Source organism: Sinohyriopsis cumingii, chromosome 7, assembly GCF_028554795.1.
Source record: "Sinohyriopsis cumingii isolate HCF-2022 chromosome 7, ASM2855479v2, whole genome shotgun sequence".
NCBI lineage: Eukaryota > Metazoa > Mollusca > Bivalvia > Unionida > Unionidae > Sinohyriopsis > Sinohyriopsis cumingii.
Window position 1 is genome coordinate 79,123,813 of NC_142967.1, and position 19,593 is coordinate 79,143,405.

The window sequence follows — 19,593 nt, forward strand, 5'->3', positions numbered from 1 at the left end:
CAAACTGCTATTCAAGGTTTCCTGAAAGTAATTTTTTGGTAAATTGTGTCTTTGTAGTTCTACTTTCCATAAGTCTCGTGACTGTAATCTGCCTCAATTGCCCATCCAGAGTTAATATTTTTGTTATTTATAATTTATTATTAGTGAATTAAGCAGCTGATTGAAACACTTGTTTATCATTATATGTTTGCTTCATTGCATAACACGAGAATCATTATTTTCCCACAGAACATTTAATGCTTTTATCTTTTTGGAATACTTTATAATGACAATTTTTTTATAATTTCTGCAGGACTTCAACCTGGTTGTTTTAGATGAAGTTGTGCTCCTTGTTGCACAGAGGTATAGGCAGTTTTGTTCTGGCAGCAGAAGAAGATAATGATTACAACTGGGGGAAACGGCATGCTACTTATAGGCAGTTTATTTTATGGACATATGGATACCTTGGTGTTGGCAACAGATGTGTCATTCCAAGCTGCTGTATATGGCATATAAGGGATAAATATCTAGATTGTTTTGGCCAGTACCATGGCATACTCAAGGAAGACTTGGGTGATCTTTCCAGTGATATGTTGTGTGAATAATAGAATCTATATTGGGGTTTTTCACCAGGACATGAAAATCCCAGTCAAAGGTTGGGATTTCATTGTCTTGGTACAAACACTTACTTAGATTATTTTTCTCATCCAATTTTTCCAATTAAAAGAACCATGCAAGTTTGTAATATAGTTAGCAGATTCAACACATATTAGGCAAGTACTATTATTGCCTCTCACTTTATATAAAGTCATCAGGTATTGTACTCTTGTATTAAAATAAGAATAATTACCTCAGTATAATATAGCTTTATATGCTGCTCTTAGAAAAAGGAAATAAAGAAAAAAGTTATAATTGTTACATGTTAGAAGTACTGCACAATAAGCATCTGGAACAATGTGCTATTATGTATAAATATAGAACATTGATACAAATATGTGAATGAGGGCAATTGGGTGGTCTGTGAACACTAATTACTCGAGTACACACATTAGAAAATAGAAAAATAAAAACATTTGATATTATTGCTGTATTATGACATTTAATTGAAGGATGTCATATAAAAGTAACAATAAGTAATTAATAGCTTATATACTCCTAATTTTTGTCAATTTGAAAACATTCTGTGGTATGCATCAGCATGATACCGTGCAGTACAATACTGGGTGCACAATTTTAACTAGGTATATAATAACTTTGAAGAGATTTTGAATTCATGACTTACTTGGAAATCTGTATTTTCTGTCCTGAAAATGTGACAAGTATCGCTATTACTAGTGTAGTGGCATGCTGCATGGAAATCTTGTGAAATAGCAAGTGCATGAGTTTCCATTTGCAATCTCATTATGATTCAGTTGGGGCAGATTCAGATGTTGGAGAAGTTTTGAATAATAAAAACAAGTTTGACATAACACATCTCTGGTTGTTGCTGGCTTTGCAGTAGTTCTTGAGAGAATTTGGTTTGTTTTAACCAGTGATATGTATTGCCTGTGGTTCTGCAGTTCTACCAAATAGATCAATCTCTTGTATGTGTATCTGTCTCAAAATATTTTGTATGGTGTATTAACAAAGTTGGGGAAACTGATTTATGAGCGAAGTTCTTATATATATATATATATATATATATATATATATATATATATATATATATATATATATATATATATATACTCCATCTGGCAAAGCAGAAGACAACAAGGGTTTTTTCTTTTTAAAAGTTTTCAGCCAGGCTGAGATAAGATAAGCAACATTAGCAAAACTCCTAGATTTCTTGGTCACATGGGTGAGAAATTCTGTTACTAGGCATATATCTTAATTTTTAATTGAATACTTGTCCTTAAATATATTAGAGATGTAGTACCTGATTTCAGATATTAATTTCTTGGTAGGATTCCCTTTCTTAGGAACTCGTGATTTTATTTTAAGTTGTATAAAGCATTTCTTTTGTATTATGCAATTTTTATTTTGCATGAACAAGTTTTGTTAACATTTTATTAGATACCTATCGATTAAAGAATGATTATATGTATGGCTCTGTTTTAAAAGCAACTGTGAGGAGACCATTTATTGGTATTATACTACTAATATTATACAGAAAATGTAGTAAAAACATAGGATGAATTGAAGTTGACTAGCATTGTCTTGGGATGCAAAAGATGTAAGGCACAAAAGTGTTGGGTGAACATGATTGTATTCTTGCATATACACATCAAGTAAAATGATAAATAACGCATATTCTTATTGAGTTGAGAAAGGAAAACTTATTGCAGTGTTTCATGAATGCAGATTTGTTTGTAAATATCAACAGAACTACAAACACTATGATAACAATTCGTTCCAGCATAATACTGCTCATTATTTATGGCATTTCAATGCAAGCAAAATGGCTCTGGAAACTTCAATAAAATTTTTAAGACTAAAATGCTATTCATCAAAAGTGACCTTGAATGCTATATCACATATATTCATCATCTGCCATCTGATTACAACTAAATCAAACATACTTGACACCAATTAAAGCATCAAATTTTCATTTCTTTCAATGTGTTCATTCACCACAGAAATAATAATACCCATTATATGAAAACCCTAATAAACGTACACAACTTCATACGCTGTAAAACTAACTGTTATATATTATGAAATTTATTAAACTTATATAATTACAAATGTGCATGTACAGACATAACTTTAATTCAAGAGTATAGTCAGGTATCAAAAACTGATACATATCATCTAAGAATAATTTTGGCATACATAGAAAACTATTTCTCTCTCCACATTATAACTATTGCTATTATATTATATAAGTCTAAGTTTGTTTTTTTATAGATGGACCTATCAGCTGAAGTCATTGTCAGTGTATCCAGAAGTGACTTGTCCATCAATCTCCATCTTTACTAAAATGGAGAGTTATTTTACACAGTTTATGAAAAGAGCATTATTTCATAAAAGTCATAAAACTGACTTATATGAGGAACTAGTATACCATTACTATAAACGATTGGTTTCAGACATCCCAGTACAAAGTACTAGCCAGTTCAATATAAATTACATTGATGTTTTATTATCCTGTGTTGGTTTATATGCTTTTGACTAAAGTGATTACCATTTACTCAATGCCAAACTCTAGTACATCACCTAAACAAACATCTACACAGAAACATATATTGTACTTAAGCCCAACCGCCACCCCCATGTGTGTTTCCTATTGCATTTGTTTTAAAATTAGGGTAGCTGGGTACTTATTGTGATTATTTGAATGTTGTTATCTTCCTAATGTAAACCTCATACTATTGATCACTGTTAGTGCACGCATGTAACACAAACCAACATTGATGTGATAGGCAAAGGACATTAGAGTTTCAGTTCAGTATCAGTCAAATGTCGTATACATAATGAAAGAGGGATACACGTTATTTTCATGAAGTGGCATTAGATTAAATTTCGATATTAGGTATTACTCAGGATGATGTATATTTCTGGCCAGCATTCAGTACATGTTGATACATCACATTTTTTATATTTAAAAAAATTTATCATAATTTATGTTTGTTGTTTGTCAAGAAAATAAACATGCACATACGTTCAGGTCATTTCATTATATCAGAATAATTAAGCGAAAGCCAACTTATTCATCAGCGCAGTAGTCTGTAAATGTGAATCTGTGATGACTTCTACAATTTTTTTATTAATTTCCTTTAAGAAATTCAACCCTTTTACAAAGCATACCTTTTCTTTGTTTGTGCTTTTCCTGTCTGTTGATCTTTTGTCCATTGTTATGATGCACAAACTTTTCTAGCTGGAATTTTGCATGAATGTGTATGTGCAATACTGGGCTGAATGTCCAGGGCTGTCCATTCTACCATCCCCTAAAAACCAGGATGCAGTTCATATTGGCTCTAAGTTTCATATAAGCATTTGTAATAAATAATAATAATAGCAATCTTATAATAACAAATGCTATATTGTTTTTGAGTAACCTAAAACATGATCAGAGCTGGGATTTAGCCTGTAATTAATGACTAAATGCTGAAATCCAGCTTTCCCCACCTAAATTTCATTTTCCCACCTAAATATCAAAATACGTTTACAAGCCGAATGATCAGATTTCAAGTCAAGGTGTTAAGATGAGATAAGATACAAAATATTTTGTATAATGTTAAGAGATCCTGAGTAACAAGGTAAGCACATTGATCACCTGGATTTGTCTTCGTTCATCTTTCAACAAAAATACTGGTTACAATTTATATCAAAACCAAGTGCTGAGCATGATGAAAAAACAACACCAATTGCTATGTTTTTTTACTTGGGGTAAAGGTGTTTTCATGATATTTAGAATCTGAAAGGACATGTATATCTTGGATATACCTATAGGTTTCAGCTAACATTGAAGTTTAGCTATATTAACTGAAATTTGACTTACCAAGAATTACAACTTCCTTTCCAAGTAATGATTGTAATATGTGTTCCTGATGGTCAATCCAATATTGGTCAAGAGATGGAATTAAATACGTCCTTTGAATTTTATGAAATGTCGAAACTTAAAATAGGTAGCTTCCGAAATTTTAAAAATATGACCATATTCTGAAAGGTACTGCCAGACATTAATTAGTTTGGCAGATGCCAAAAGTAAACACCACCAAGTAGTTGCCAATTCAGCAGAGGCTGTGAACACCATTTCTTGGCACAATGTCCATTTACATAAACCTTTAGATACATATAAAATCTGATTTATTTTACATACCATAAAGAATTCTTTTTTATATTTAGTGTGACTGTTTTGTATAATAAATAGGGACTTCTACCAATGTTTGTTTATTCTGCCATTTACTAAATGTGAACCCACTAACAATAACAGCTAACATATATGTATGACCACCAGTATAGTATGCATAAACAAGTCTAACAATTCAGTAACATTAGTTTATACCTAGATTGATATGATGACAACATGTATAGTAACATAATGTGAGTAACATCCTCCAGTTTGCAAAACTGATACATTTCAGAGCACATATCACAGTTTTGCTGGTAATGGAGTAAATGTATCTTTGTAAAAGTAAAAGAAATATTGATAAATCTAATGAAAATCTGATGAATCTTAGAAGACTTAGAAGTGCACTATAATAAACTAAAAAAGGACTGTCACCAACAAAGTTAAAGATATCTTCACAGTATGAATACGCCAAATATCAGGTCCTTTTATTTCTGGTTGATCACTACCATCATTGTCATCATCTGCTGTGAAAATGAAGATGATCCTTAATTCCCCTTTGGTAGCCTCAAAAACAGCAGCAGTACATGTTATGGTTTACACGTATGTCAAGTGATATGCCCTGTACTGATGCAGGGCTGAAACATTTTATTGCAAGATAAATAGAATAATGTCAGTTTATATAAAATATGTTAATTTAAAAGATATGATAAAGAATTAACTATACAGAAATAAATGGCGGTATGACAAAATGGCTGTTCATTGCAAATTGTGACTCACCCCTATCCAACAAGAATTTGGCAACCTCTGGATTAGTTTTCAGGCTTAAAGTGGACTTCAGTTCATTCCATCACTCATGCAGGTCACCAGTACATATGTGCGTGTTGCCATAATTTTCCCAGAGAGCTTTTTTCTTTTCCCTTTCTGAATCCATAAATTTTCACTTTCTACCGACTTTCGATCACAGGCAGTACTTTAATAAATAAATACAAATTAAATAAAAAAAGCTTTATCAACTGAAATTTGTGTTCTAGTTTTATCTTTTAGTTCCTTCTAAGTGTAATCATCATAAATGCAATGTGTCCTCTTGTAATTAAAAATAAACTGCATCAATCTACTGTAACAGCTATGTCCACAAGCATTTCTCTGAGAACCTAATTAAGTGCCGACTGTGTTTTGATAACTGACTTCCAGAAGAATTTGTTGTATTGTTGCACTGAATTAAAAGCCAGCCTCCTTTGTATTGTCATGTTAATTATGTCTTTTGAATCAAATAAAGGAGGTGGAATAAAAGAAAAGTTAAAAGGCATGAAAATCCTACAAACTTAAAATCTAGTGGTCCCGGTTGTATGTCGGGCGAACTCACTTCATTTGATCAATCAAACACTTATAAATGTCATTGTGTATGTAACATAAACTACCTTAAATTAACCAACACTTACATAACTGTGATCAAAGATAACAAGGCAGCCAAGCAAAATGAATACTTGTAAAATAAAGAGCTTGATTTCACAGATATGGACCATTGTGGGCAAGCGAGTTTCAGAGAATTCTTGAACTGGCACTTATTGATATCCTCAAGAATGATAACAAGTTTCATTATTACTTCCAGTGTAATCACAACATCAATATAGCCACACTCTGTGAAATGCCTTTTTGAAATCTATGAACACATGATAGATGTCTTGTTGGTGTTGCAAGTACTTTTCACACAGAACCCTGAGATTGAATATTTGTTCTGTTGTACTTCTTCCACTCCGGAACCTGGCCTGTTCTTCAGCGATTATTTCTTCTGCTTGTGGTTTCAGTCTGTTCAAGATGATCTTCAGTATCACCTTACTAGCATGGCTGATCAAACTGATAGTTCTGTAATTTTGGCACAGCTGGAGATTGTCTTTTTGGGGGAGTGTTATAATTAGTGACTGGGTCCACTGTTGGCCATTCACCTGTCTGCCAGATCTTGTTGCAGATTTTTGTTAATAGTTCTTTCACTGATTCCGCCCCCCCCCCCCCCCTTGATAAGTTCAGCTGGAATGTTGTCTACTCCAGCTGCCTTCCCATTCTTAAGTGCTCATATTGCTGACTCCACCCACAAAAAGTTCTTTAAGTAACTTTGAATGTAATAAAATATCGAGTGTAATTATATTCATTATTGCCATGAAAATCTAGCCCCCCTAGTAATCTCCCAAAATGCAATCATAATGTATTTTAGTAGGAAATATGGTTTCACCTTAGCCAGAAAACTTGCATGATAGAGAAGTTTAATGAGTTTATTAACATTGATATAAATATGTAAATATAGAAGACCACAAAGTATATAGAAGTGCAACAAAATTAAGTAGGTCACCTTTTATAAATAAAGCCATTATTATTATAATTATTATTAATCTCACACCCAGAGAGTACATTGCAGGTTCATTTATTTTAGAGCGCTTAGTTGGAAATGTAAAGATCTCCCAAGCTGTTAAAGAACTGGCAGATCAACAGGTATGATTAAAAAAAATCAAAATGGTGTCAAGCAGAATCAAATCAGTATGATTGCCATCAGAATCATTTTGAAAGTCTTCTGATTGAATCTTTAGTTACTTAAAGAACTTTTGAAGAAAATATTACTTTAGTTGCTGAAAAATTTGCATTACTTATTTATTTAAATGGTCTGGAAATTTATTTTGTGAAAAACTTCTTAGAGATTTATTGTAAGCACTTGTTTCATACAAACATGTAACGCTTTGATTTCTATGATCAAAGAGAGGTAGTCCATTTCCAAAGTATAGTGTATTATCTTTCTAATTTCTTGTTCTCATTTTATTATCTTTACATCTTTTGAGCCTAACTTTTTATTGGCACTTTTATAAATAGTGTCATATTGAAGTACCATTAAATTGTATATATACAAGCATACATCAATTGTACCACCAAAAATGTTAGATGATAACTTGTTCTATTAAGCAAACTTTTGTATATTCACTATGCAACCTAAATTGTTACAGGTTAACTTGTTCTAGTTAGAAAATTGTGTATATTAGCTGTACCACCTAAACTGTTACACAATAACTTGGTCTAGTCAGCAAAGTTTGTAATTGCATAAAGTTAAGGAAACTGGCAGTGTAATTGCTTTTAGGCTATAATATTTAAAAATTTATCAAAGTATATATAAAGAATTTTTTCCATTTCATTTGTTTCTCGTTCTGTGGATGGAAAGAAAGAATGAGTTTGATATGGTGTAAGGATACATCAAGGCTGTCAGCCTAGGATGTATTCATTAACCATTTCAAACGAGTTCTTTTCCTTGACTTATATAAAATACAGCTTTGTATTTATTACATAACCCTTCTATTATGCTTTCTATTTTTAGCTTTATAGTGTGAATGAAATTCAAAACAAATTGGCATTTTAAAATTCTGTTCACTGCGTCTAAAAATGTCAATGCATTGGCCTCAAAGAAGGCACATAAGTAATTCCAGGTCTGGTGGAACAACTGTATCAAGCACCAGATGAAGCATGCAAGACTAAAACAGGGTTGTCATAAATTGTATTACACATGTGTACACTCTGCAGGCTTCCATGTTTGTGGTATGTGATAGAATTTTTTTTCCTCATAACACTTATTTTTACATTGCTTTAAGAAAGTATTTTTGTGTCCATTATATGATTTGTGGTAACTTTTAGGCATCATATTTGCATAACTTTTGTTGTTGTTATTGTTGTCCTTGTTCCTTTGAGTGTGACATTATAAAAGTTTTGTATTATGCTGCACTTTTCTGAAGTCGTTACATACTGTCATAATATGTATGTGTACTTCATCTTTAGAAGTATTAGTCATGACCAGTAGAAGTCACAGTGCCCTACTTTCCATGATACAGTTATGCAATTATGATTTTACATTTAGCTCTATTGTATTTAGACTCTTGCTTGTTCATGTGCACTCATGAAATTTGATAAATGCAGTTAGTTCAAGGACTAATATTCACACACACAAAAGTAGGTTGCAATGGTCTAGTTTTATGGCACTAATTAGAGTGTTAGAGTTTTATTCATACAGCAGCAGAGCAGACAAAATGTAGAATTCAGTATTGACATATTGACACTGATAAAACAGGTCACAGTGATCTTTTTTCTTTTAATTACATGTTGCAAGCTTTGATCATGCTGCCTTAGAACAATTATGATAATCAGTGGAATTCTCGTTAATTAATAATTTTCTTTTTACGCACTAGGTGGATGCCATTTTGTGCAGCTGTGCAGAAAATTTGGTCTTGTCTCATAGTGGTGCTTGTGCTGCTCTTCTCCGTGTTGGGGGCCAGGCACTTCAAGATGAATGCAAAATTAACTTTCCTAATGGAATTAAGCATGGTCAGATTGCAATAATTGGTGGTGGAAACCTTAAGTGCAAGCACGTTTTCTTGACTGCCTTACCACAGTATGCTGAAAATGGAGAAAAAGTAAGTGTTTGAGAAAAGAATGAATACTATACTGTCTATGCATTTTTGTACACTGTATCTTTTAGTACACTTTATCTTTTAGTACACCAATTATTTTCATCAAAATTTGCATTGTTTAAATAGGTATCAGCTGAAAATAACAGTTAATTTAATTATAATCATTGATGCTTAAATAATAATAGATAAAAAAAGAATATTAACATACATTATGGTAACAGAATAAAGCCAAAACTGCAATAGCAACCACAAACATCAGTATGTAAGCATGTTACATTAAAGAGAAATATTTTCTCAGTTGATTAAGGATTCCATTTATTTATTACAGCTGTAAAATTTGAGCACAATTGGCCACAAGTTTAGGAGGTATCAGCCTTTAATTACTGAACTCTTTGAAAACAGGTTTACCATTTTGTCGTAGAGAGAGCTTTTGTGATGTATAACTGGCACTTTTGGTTATTGCTATGTTATTGCTGTCAGGGTTATTGAATTCATCCTGAAGTGTGTGTGTGTATGTGTGTGTATGTGTGTGTGTGTGTGAGAGAGAGAGAGAGAGAGACAGAGAGAGAGAGAGAGAGCTCACATATGTGTACCAAAGTGTTGTACCTAAGGCATTGGCGAAATTTTGCACCAATTGGGCACACAATTTTGTTTTCTGCAGTTTTGACATTGATCAACTTGTCCCAGGTTTAGCGCCACTGGTAATTAATCAAATGAGTTTATGGCAAGGCCTGTATCCTTTGTTATCTATCACCCATTGCCCATCCATCCATGAATGTTTGCACACAAATTCTTGCCAAGATCTAGTGGTCCTCAATGAAAATGGTGCAGATCTGACATCTAATAATGACCTCCTTGGCAGCCATCTTGAAAATCTTGATACTCTTTCTGATTAGAAAGTCACATCAGTGTGGGGTTTTCATCACAATAATTCTTAAGGTGTCTAGTTAGTCTTAAATGAAAATTGTGTTGATATGACATCCAGTGAGGCTACCACAGTGGCCATCATGGAAGCAATATGGTGGCCATCTTATCAATCTTGTTATCACCACTTCTGCAGAATTTATGGTCATATCAACATAGCGTTTTCACCAAAACACTTTTTATGGTATCTACTTGGTTGTGAGTGCAGATCATCATCAGGTGCAAATCTTATGTCAAAAACCCCTGGCCTGCTGGCCATTAAAAAGATGTTATCATTACTCAATCTGAATGGTTGGTCATATTTACTTGGACTTTTCTTTAACATTTGCCAACTGTCTTGTTCCCAGAGATGCTACCAGGGCACATGATTGCACATGTGGTGCAATATACACTTTTATTTAACTTTTAAGCTGTAAAATGCTGCCCATGATACAAGTTCTGATCTTGCTGCACTGTTGAGGTAGGCAAGTGTTTACATTTTTCAGCTTGACCTGAATGCTTGTTGAACTAATTTTGATTTGTTCGCTGGGCCCTGGAACACACATTCTGTTGTATTTTTGACCTTGCATTCTTCACGAAAGTTTTACAAATGCGTGTTTGAATTGAGTGTGACCTGGAAAACCCACAATGGCTGTCTCCCTACATGGTTCAATGACAATTTCATTTGACCAATATAACTGATGTTAGCAATGATAACAATGACTCTTGGAGCTGGGACAGTGTTACTGGACATGCCAGTGAGTGATTATGAGTCTAATATTGTTCTTGAATTTGATCCTGATGTACTTGCTGAATAGACAAAAACAGATGGCACTTTTTCAGCAGTAGCTTTGAATTAAAAGGCAGAATACCAAACCTAATTAAAATACAGGCAATTTAAAAGCAGAGTGCAATTTTCATTTCTTTTCTCAAACAATTGAAGCATTGAGGGATCTTTTGCTAAAAACTATGTAGCACTCTAATGGTTAAAATAGAAAAGTAAATAAGAACTTCAAAAGTGTAATGATACATATATATTTATTTGATCAAAATAACTCTGTCTTACCATGCAGATAATGCCATTAATGGGTTTAAAACCCAAATACAACATTATGGAACAGATAAGAAATCAGGCATAGCCGTAATACAAAATAACTGATTCAAGAAATTGAAACTTTGACAGAAAATGTTACTGTAAAATCTGTTTTGTAGTAGAGATATCTAAGAGACAATACCAGAAGCTGTGGAAAATTTTACAAAACAAACATAAAGAACAATTTCCCATCTTCTTCAAGGTGGCTTAGCTAGCTATGTATATGTCCCTTCAGACAGCAGACTGAAAGTGGGTTCTCAGCATAGAACAGTATTAATATACAAATGAGGAACAGATTCAGCTCAAAAATGATAAACAGAATTATACTTATACAACTATAGTGGCATCCTTTGAGTATTTTGATTTCAGTAGAGCCCTAGCTGAGTGGAGCACAAAGAAAGAGAGATGCATACTTAAGTGTTAGGTAAATATTAAACTTTGGTTGTTCCCCCCTCTTTTTGTTCATACTCCCAAATCATTTTTGTGACAGTTGGGAGCCCCCACTCCATTAGATAACATTCTAGCAGCATCTTTGTGCCACCAGACATCCTCCCACCTAAAGTATCAGGTAAGCAGTCAAGCACTCAACAAAGCTCAGGTGTGCTTCTATCACACCTTATTATAGCCTAAAACTGGAAAAAGAACCAAAGCCTCCCCTTAGAAAGTTGAAAAACAAGCTGCATACAAATAAATAACAAGAAAAACAGTGCAAGGCAGCAATTTATCTGGTGACTCTTGTAACGTGAGACTCTTGTAACGTGACAAAGGGTCTTAGAAGAGGTTTGCATTGTCAGTTAAAACTATCAATCAATTCATCAAGCTCTACAATGCAATTATCTCTGCAGATGGCAACTATGCCTCTAGTGTACCAGAATTTGAGTATTCCGGGTGAAGTGGATTCAGTAATATGAATTCACAATTGGAGATAATTGTCTGTAGTGTATGCTCACACAGAGACTGTGATCATCATCTGTGGTGTATGCTCTAAAGAGACTGTAATAACTGTATGTGGTGTTTACCACATAGTGACTGAAATAATTGTATGTGATGTATGCCCCACAGAGACAACAATAATTGTCTGTGGTGTATGCATCATACGGAGACTGAGATAACTGACTGTGGAGTATGACCTCACAGAGACTGCAGTAATTGTCTGGTGTATGGCCACACAGATATTGATAATTGTCAGTGATGTATTCTTCTACAGAGACTAATTATCTGTGGTGTCTGCTTCACAAAGAAGATTGTGATTTCTCTCCTATACGTTAGAGAAATCTAGCCATTTTGCTAACCTTACTTTTCTTATCTCAGACTGGTTGCTTCAGTCAGATGGTCTCAGTCATGGTGTCCATGTGCTAGGAACTATTTTCAAAAAAAGAAACTCTTGTTCTCTTCTGCTGTGCCTGATGTTGTTCTAACATCAAACAACAACAGATATATAACACAAAAAAACACCCAGTTAGCAACTTAAGGTCTCTCCAACTTTGATAACACACCATACAAAGCACTTTGAAACAAACACACATACATATGAAGTGAAGCTATTTGGTATTATGCTAGAAACTACAGTTCATTCTACACTCCTTGGTGAATTTTATTAAATTTGTAACTCAGCAAATTTTCAAATCTGCATCATTAAATATAACTAAAAGTACCTAATTAATTTTAATTACTTTGTGTGAAACAAATGAGGTACTTTTAGATATATTTATTGATGCTGCTTCGAAAATTTACTGAGCCACAGATGAGATAAAATTTGCAATGCTCTGTGGAATTAACTATACAAAAATTCCAGAGACACAGACTTTAAACATTACTGGTTACAAAAATCCAAACTCTCTCAAGAGCTGCCACAAAGATGGCAACAACTAGAAATATGTCAAAACTACATTTTTCAAACTTTGTCAAATACCCCTAACAAGCTCATGTTGAATCCAACATTGTAAACAAAGGAAAATTCCAATGCTTACCAATCAGAGTGGTTCATTTATCAGGCCACATGCAATTCGACAAGATTTCTGTGTAGTATATCATTGCACTTGTAATAGCAGCATTTGCCATATTTCCACAATGGAAAGTGTTAATTTCCAAGAATATCATGAATTAGAAATCTCCTCTGTCACTACACACTTAGTTTGAATTGTACCTAGTATTATAATGTATTATGCTGTTGCCTACCATGGAACTTTTGTCCAAATTAGAACTGATGACAGTTAAAAGTTATCCATATAAAAGATATTAATTACTTATTGTTATTTTCATTTGACATCCATCAATTAAATGTGATAATACAGTAGTAATATGAAATGGTTTTATGATTTCATGTTCTCATGCATAGAACATTTTTATTTAGGGTTGACATTTTAGCCCCTTGCAATCATTGACATAGTTGTATTAATGCACAGTATTTTGTGGCTTGATGCTAATTGTAAAATACTTCCAAAACAATAATTTTAACTTTTTTCTGTATTCTTTTTCCTTTTCTAAGAGCAGCATATATAGCTGGGTTCTGCTTAGATAATTATTCAGATTCTCATAAAAGATTAAAATTCTAATGACTTTTACATAGAGTGAGAAGCAATGAATACTGTGTTTTGAATCATGAACTAAATCGTAAAAGTGCAGGGTTATTTTAGTTTAACTGGAAAAAATTGGGTGAGAAACATAATCTATGTTGGTGTTTGTACCAAGACAAGGAAATCTCACTTAAGAGGTCACATCATTTGTCTCCCCATGAGGTATAGACAAATGCTGTAACCAAAATGCTTTCTACATGTTGCACCTACAATGAAGAGACCATTTTTATAAGAAAGCTGGTACCATGCAGGCAATACTTCATTACTTTGGAAGTGACAGAAAATCACTTCTCAACCTTCAGTCAGTAAAATGATTTCTTGATGCTGTTAAGAAAAGCTGCCCAATGTATAGTTCATGGAAAATGTCCATGTATATATCTAGATGGACCAAAGGACCTAAACAATATAATATGCATTCCAGTGTGCAATGTCAGAGTAGGAGAGTATTACCAGCTGTGTACTGAAGGAAATTGATTGCTGTACCTATTACTGCCTTCATACAAGCTGTGTGTTAATAATAATAATAATAATAATGACCTAATTTAAAGAGGGTAACACAATTAGCTAAAAACTAATCTGCTTTGAGGCCCTCATACTAAGGAATTTACTTATTTTAGCAGTATCTCTGAAGCCACTGGATATATTGGGTTTGGAAGAAGGCAGTAGAGTGGGCATTTCTAATCTCAACTGGACTACTATTCCAGAGCAAAGTTCCTTAGCATTGGAAACTTTTTTAAAATAATTAAAGCTGTACCGATTAATTGGTCATACTCATAATCAGGCTGATTATTGGAACAATCGGTATAATTGGTATAAGCAGAAATAATCGGTGCCGATGTAAACAAATTTCCAATATATAAATTCAATCATAACATTCCTCTTGACATGGCTTGAATTTTAAATCAGAATTAAATAGTGGAAATTAAGAAATACACATTTGATTTGGGGGTTAATTGAAAGACATTATATTCTTAAAAGTAAATACTTTTTAACATGCTTGTTGTAAACTACCGCTGATTGTCTACTCACAACAAATTATCAGTACCATGAATGCACTCATCCTAATCACAGCAGCCAACCAGCCAATGAGGCCTTGTGTGGCTGTTGAACTTCCAGCATACACATTACAGGGATGGTCCTGGCTTTTAAAAAATTGTCGCCAAAAAAATCACCAATCTCAATATTTTGTTGCCAGTTTTCAAAATATTCACCAGAATAAGTAGTGAATATTCTTCCATGGCTATTAATGTAATAGGCAGTGAAAACTGAAAAAGATGGGATAATTATTACTTTATTGACAACAAGCAATACAGCCATAATATTACAAAATAAATCATTACATGACTCTTTTGCACTACTTCCATGGTCTTTGCATCACCGTTAGTGCATAGGTTGACTTTTTAACCCCTTGCCGTCATTGACATGGTCGTATTAATGCACAGTATTTTGAAAAACAATAGCACATGGCTTGATGCTCATTGTACAATACTTCCAACACATAATAATTTTAACTTTTTTTCTGTATTCTTTTTCCTTTTTTAAGAGCAGCATATATAGCTGGGTTCTGCTTAGATAATTATTCAGATTTTCATAAAAGAGTATAAAATCTTATGACTTTTAAACAGAGTGAGAAGCAATGAATACTGTGTTTTGAATCACAAACTGAATTGCAAAAGTGCAGGGTTAATTTAATTTAACTGGAAGAAATTGGGTGAAAAACATAATCTATGTTGGTGTTTGTACCAAGACAAGGAAATCTCACTTAAGAGGTCACATCATTTGTCTCCCCATGAGGTATAGACAAATGCTGTAACCAAAATGCTTTCTACATGTTGCACCTACAATGAAGAGGTAAAGGTATGCATATTGTTCCAGACCATTTTTATGTGAAAGATGCTACAATGCAGGCAATACTTCATTACTTTGGAAGTGACAGAAAATCATTTCTCGCCTTTAGTCAGTAAAATGATTCTTGATGCTATTGAGAAAAGCTGCCCAAATGTGTAGTTCATGGAAATTTTTCCATGTATATATCTTGATGGACCAAAGGACCTAAACAATATAATATGCATTCCAGTGTGCAAAGTCAGAGTGGGAGAGTATTACCAGCTGTGTGCTGAAGGAAATTGATTGCTGTACCTATTACCGCCTTCATACCAGCGTGTGCTAATAATAATAATAATAATGACTTTATTTAATGAGGGTAACACAATTAGCTAAGAGCTAATCTGCCTTGATGCTCTCATACCAAGGAATTTACTTATTTTAGCAGCGTCTCTGAAGCCACTGGATATATTGGGTTTGGAGGAAGGAAATAGAGTGGGCATTTCCAATCTCAACTGGAATACTATTCCAGAGCAGAGTTCCATAGTATTGGAAACTTTTTTTAAATAATTCCTTATTTGGTTTGGAAATTTTATACTGTTAGGTAGATATGGATCGCAGGTGGGGAGTATTGCCAGGTAGCCTATACTGGAATAGTGATTGTAAATATTCAGGAGCACTATTATTGGATATCCTGTACATCAGTTTGGCTTTTCTCAGATGGATATTGTTGAAGGAAATTGATTGCTGTACCTTTTACCACCTTCATGCCAGCTGTGTGCTGAAAGAAATTGATTACTGTATCTTTGACTGCCTTTATACTGAGCAACTTAAATGTCATTTATGTGGATTGTTTTACAACAAGCCGTCTAAGTGACATAGATCTGATTTGGTTTATAACCAAGAAGCCATATCTGTTACTAAGTATGGTGGAAGGAAAACAGTATGATCATAAATACAGAAAAAACAAAAGCCCTGCTTAAATTACAACACAACAAAAACAAGCAAGGCTAGATAGTGACAAACTCCAGCTTCTGTTTGGCAATGTGAGCTATAATATGATCTCTTAAGATAGAATTCTTGGTGTATTCGTAGATAACAATCTTACTTGGTCTATTCACATTAAACACATTTCAGAAAAGGTTAATTCTTATCTTTGGCTACTGAGGAAAATCAAAACATACATTCCTCTTCAGTATAGGGTCATCTTTTATAAAAGTTATATTCATCCATATCTGGGCTACTGTAATGTAATTTGGGGTAATACCTCAAATTCAAACATAACAACACTTTTAAGACTCCAAAAGAGGGCTTGCCATTTAATTCTAGATCAATGTAAAGACAATTTTCAGGATGCAGTGAATAATATAAAGGTTTTAACAATACTTAAAAGAACATTTCTTAGAAAGGCCAAATTGATGTATAAAGTATCCAGAAAAGACATTCCTGTCTATCTAAGCAATATCATTCACCAAAGAGATGCTGAAAGTAGTCCAAATTTAAGGTCCATAAGAAGAAAAAATTACATTATGCCAAGGCCATAGAAGGAATTGTTTTAAAAAAAGTTTTCAGTATACTGGTCCACTGGTATGGAACAACATTCCCAGTGACATAAGGCAGGCTCCTAGCATTTCTTCTTTTCATAATCAGTGTCTTAAATAGATGAAATCTTTAGAAAATTGGACAGTTCTAGTACAAAAAATACTGCCTGCTTTTCTGTAATTTTGCATCATTTTCATAGCTGAATTTTTCAATGCAGGATGATATTTTAAGTTTTATATATGTTTATGTTTTCACTGATGCCTGTACATGTGTTCCAGGCTTGATACTTTGAATTTTAAATTAATTATTTAGTGTCAAGCCAGACTCATCACATCATGTTGTATATACTGTATATATTGTACATAACAGATAGAAGGCCACAATGTAGATTAGTTCTGTAACTAATTTGAGTTACCTTCTCTAAATAAAGTCTTTATTATTATTATTATTATTATTGTTACATTCCACAGGTATTCATACCTTCTTAATGAATGTGCCCTAGTGAAAATATGACTGAAATTTTAATTTTACTGAAATTTGGGCAAGATTTCACTAAAATTTTGACCAAAACTTTCACTGAAACTTTGCTGAGATTTCACTAAAATTTCATTGACATTTTGTTGAGATTTCGCAAAATTTTGACTAAAACTTTCACTGAAATTTGGTGAAATGTCACTAGAATTTTGCTAGAATTTTGGTGACATTTCACTAAAATGTTTTGCCAAAACATTCACTAAAATTTCATTAAATTGCCAGTGAAATTTTACTTAAATAGTAAAATTTCAGATATACTATAAACTATTTTACTGTAATTTCAGTAAATTGTTACTGACACTTCAAAAGATTTCCAATGAAATAGTGGATATGAATTATGCAGATTTTTATTAACCACAGTAATATTTCAATATAAATTAATTAATAATTATACAGCTTTTATTACATACACGAGATATGGGAGTTGTACTGTAGACTTGACTTCTGAATGTACAAACTGATGTTGTTTTGATACCTTGAATTGAATGAGCCCTCAATCCATAAGCAGCCATGACAAGCAATTATTATGATATAATTGCACTGATTTTCCTCAGGATTCTAACACAACTAGAATATAATAGTTAATACCACTCAAGTAATTGAAGGATGATTCTACTTGTGGGCCAAGAAAACAACTCTACAAAGATATGACCATCGTTGATAAACATGGGTGTCTGGCAACAATATCATCATTAATCCACCAGTGATCTATACATTGCCCCTCCTTAAATTCTGGAAGGAAATCAGTTTGGAAATGTATAACTTCCAAATTTGGTCGAATCCCTTCTTATTTAAGACATTAGATGTTACTGTAGAGTTGGTACAAGTTCTAATCTTTATAGCAAAAATTGCAAAATTCTAGTCCTGATATTTGGTTTTCTTACAAACTGACCAATTACATTCCTATCAACTTTACATTTAAGCCATTCTCATTTCCACACACTTTTCAAGCTGTTGTTCAAACTTTCTTGTATCAGTGTCACTGTCCCACTGGAAAATTCAAAACACCATGCTTGGCAAGCATACTTATTCATATCAGTTTCTGTTAAATGAAAATCCATTGGACATGTACATACTATTGACCAATCAGAAAGCTCTTTACAGCAGCCATTTTTTAAATAATATAAGGATCAATACTGAATGGGACCAAACAGATCATTATTTGAAAACTTGATAGGAGACAAATAAAAATGATCCATATTGAGGAAAATCAGATTCAAGTAAGGAGAAAAGCAGAATTCTGCTTTAAAACAGAAAACAATCTTGTTGTCTGCAGGCATTTAAGCCCCATTCAAGCTGTAATAAAAGGAAACATAAGAAAAAATGTGGAAAGAAGTTACTATTCCATAAACAAAGAACAAAATTATAGATATCAAAAACAGGAAATACTTTTTCTGAAGATCATTCAGAATATAAAAGAAGTAAAAAATAAATTATATTAAAATGAAATAAAGGTTAGTTTTTTATATCAGTCAAGTACTATTGCTCACTGATATTATTTCTTTAAAATCTCAATCACAAAGTCTGATATTTTCTGAAATTTTAGCAAAATCTCTGAAATTTATGTGAAATACCATTATTTTGGTGAAATAAGGCTTTTTCAGGGAAATTTTAGTCTCATTTTCACTAGAGTGATAATTGCAATTCCATGGTGAATAATTCTATGTGTCCAAAAAGTGATGACATCAACTCTCTTGCAGATGAGACCTTGTTAGACTGTAATGGCCAAAACTGTATATATACTGCATCTGCAATTGTCATTGTAAAAAATACAATGCTTGAGATTTTGATGTTCACATAGTATGGGTGTCATTGGTAGACATATTCTTTTGAAAAAGCAGAAAGTTCATAAACTGACTTATGCCCAAAATTAAGACATAAAAGCTATAAAAAATATGTCAACTTCAAGCACTGGGAAAAAATGACCAA

General features: G+C 33.0%; 1 protein-coding gene across 1 annotated transcript in view; it reads left to right on the forward strand.

Moving 5' to 3' along the window:
• The window catches only part of LOC149795598 (protein mono-ADP-ribosyltransferase PARP14-like), an 86,238-nt gene that overhangs the window by 9,735 nt on the left and 56,910 nt on the right, over window positions 1-19,593 (forward strand). Inside the window, exons 3-4 of the mRNA XM_089965425.1 lie at window positions 7,182-7,240; window positions 8,971-9,195. Coding sequence (XP_089821551.1) covers window positions 7,182-7,240; window positions 8,971-9,195 — 284 coding nt within the window. The remainder of the gene's footprint in view (window positions 1-7,181; window positions 7,241-8,970; window positions 9,196-19,593) is intronic.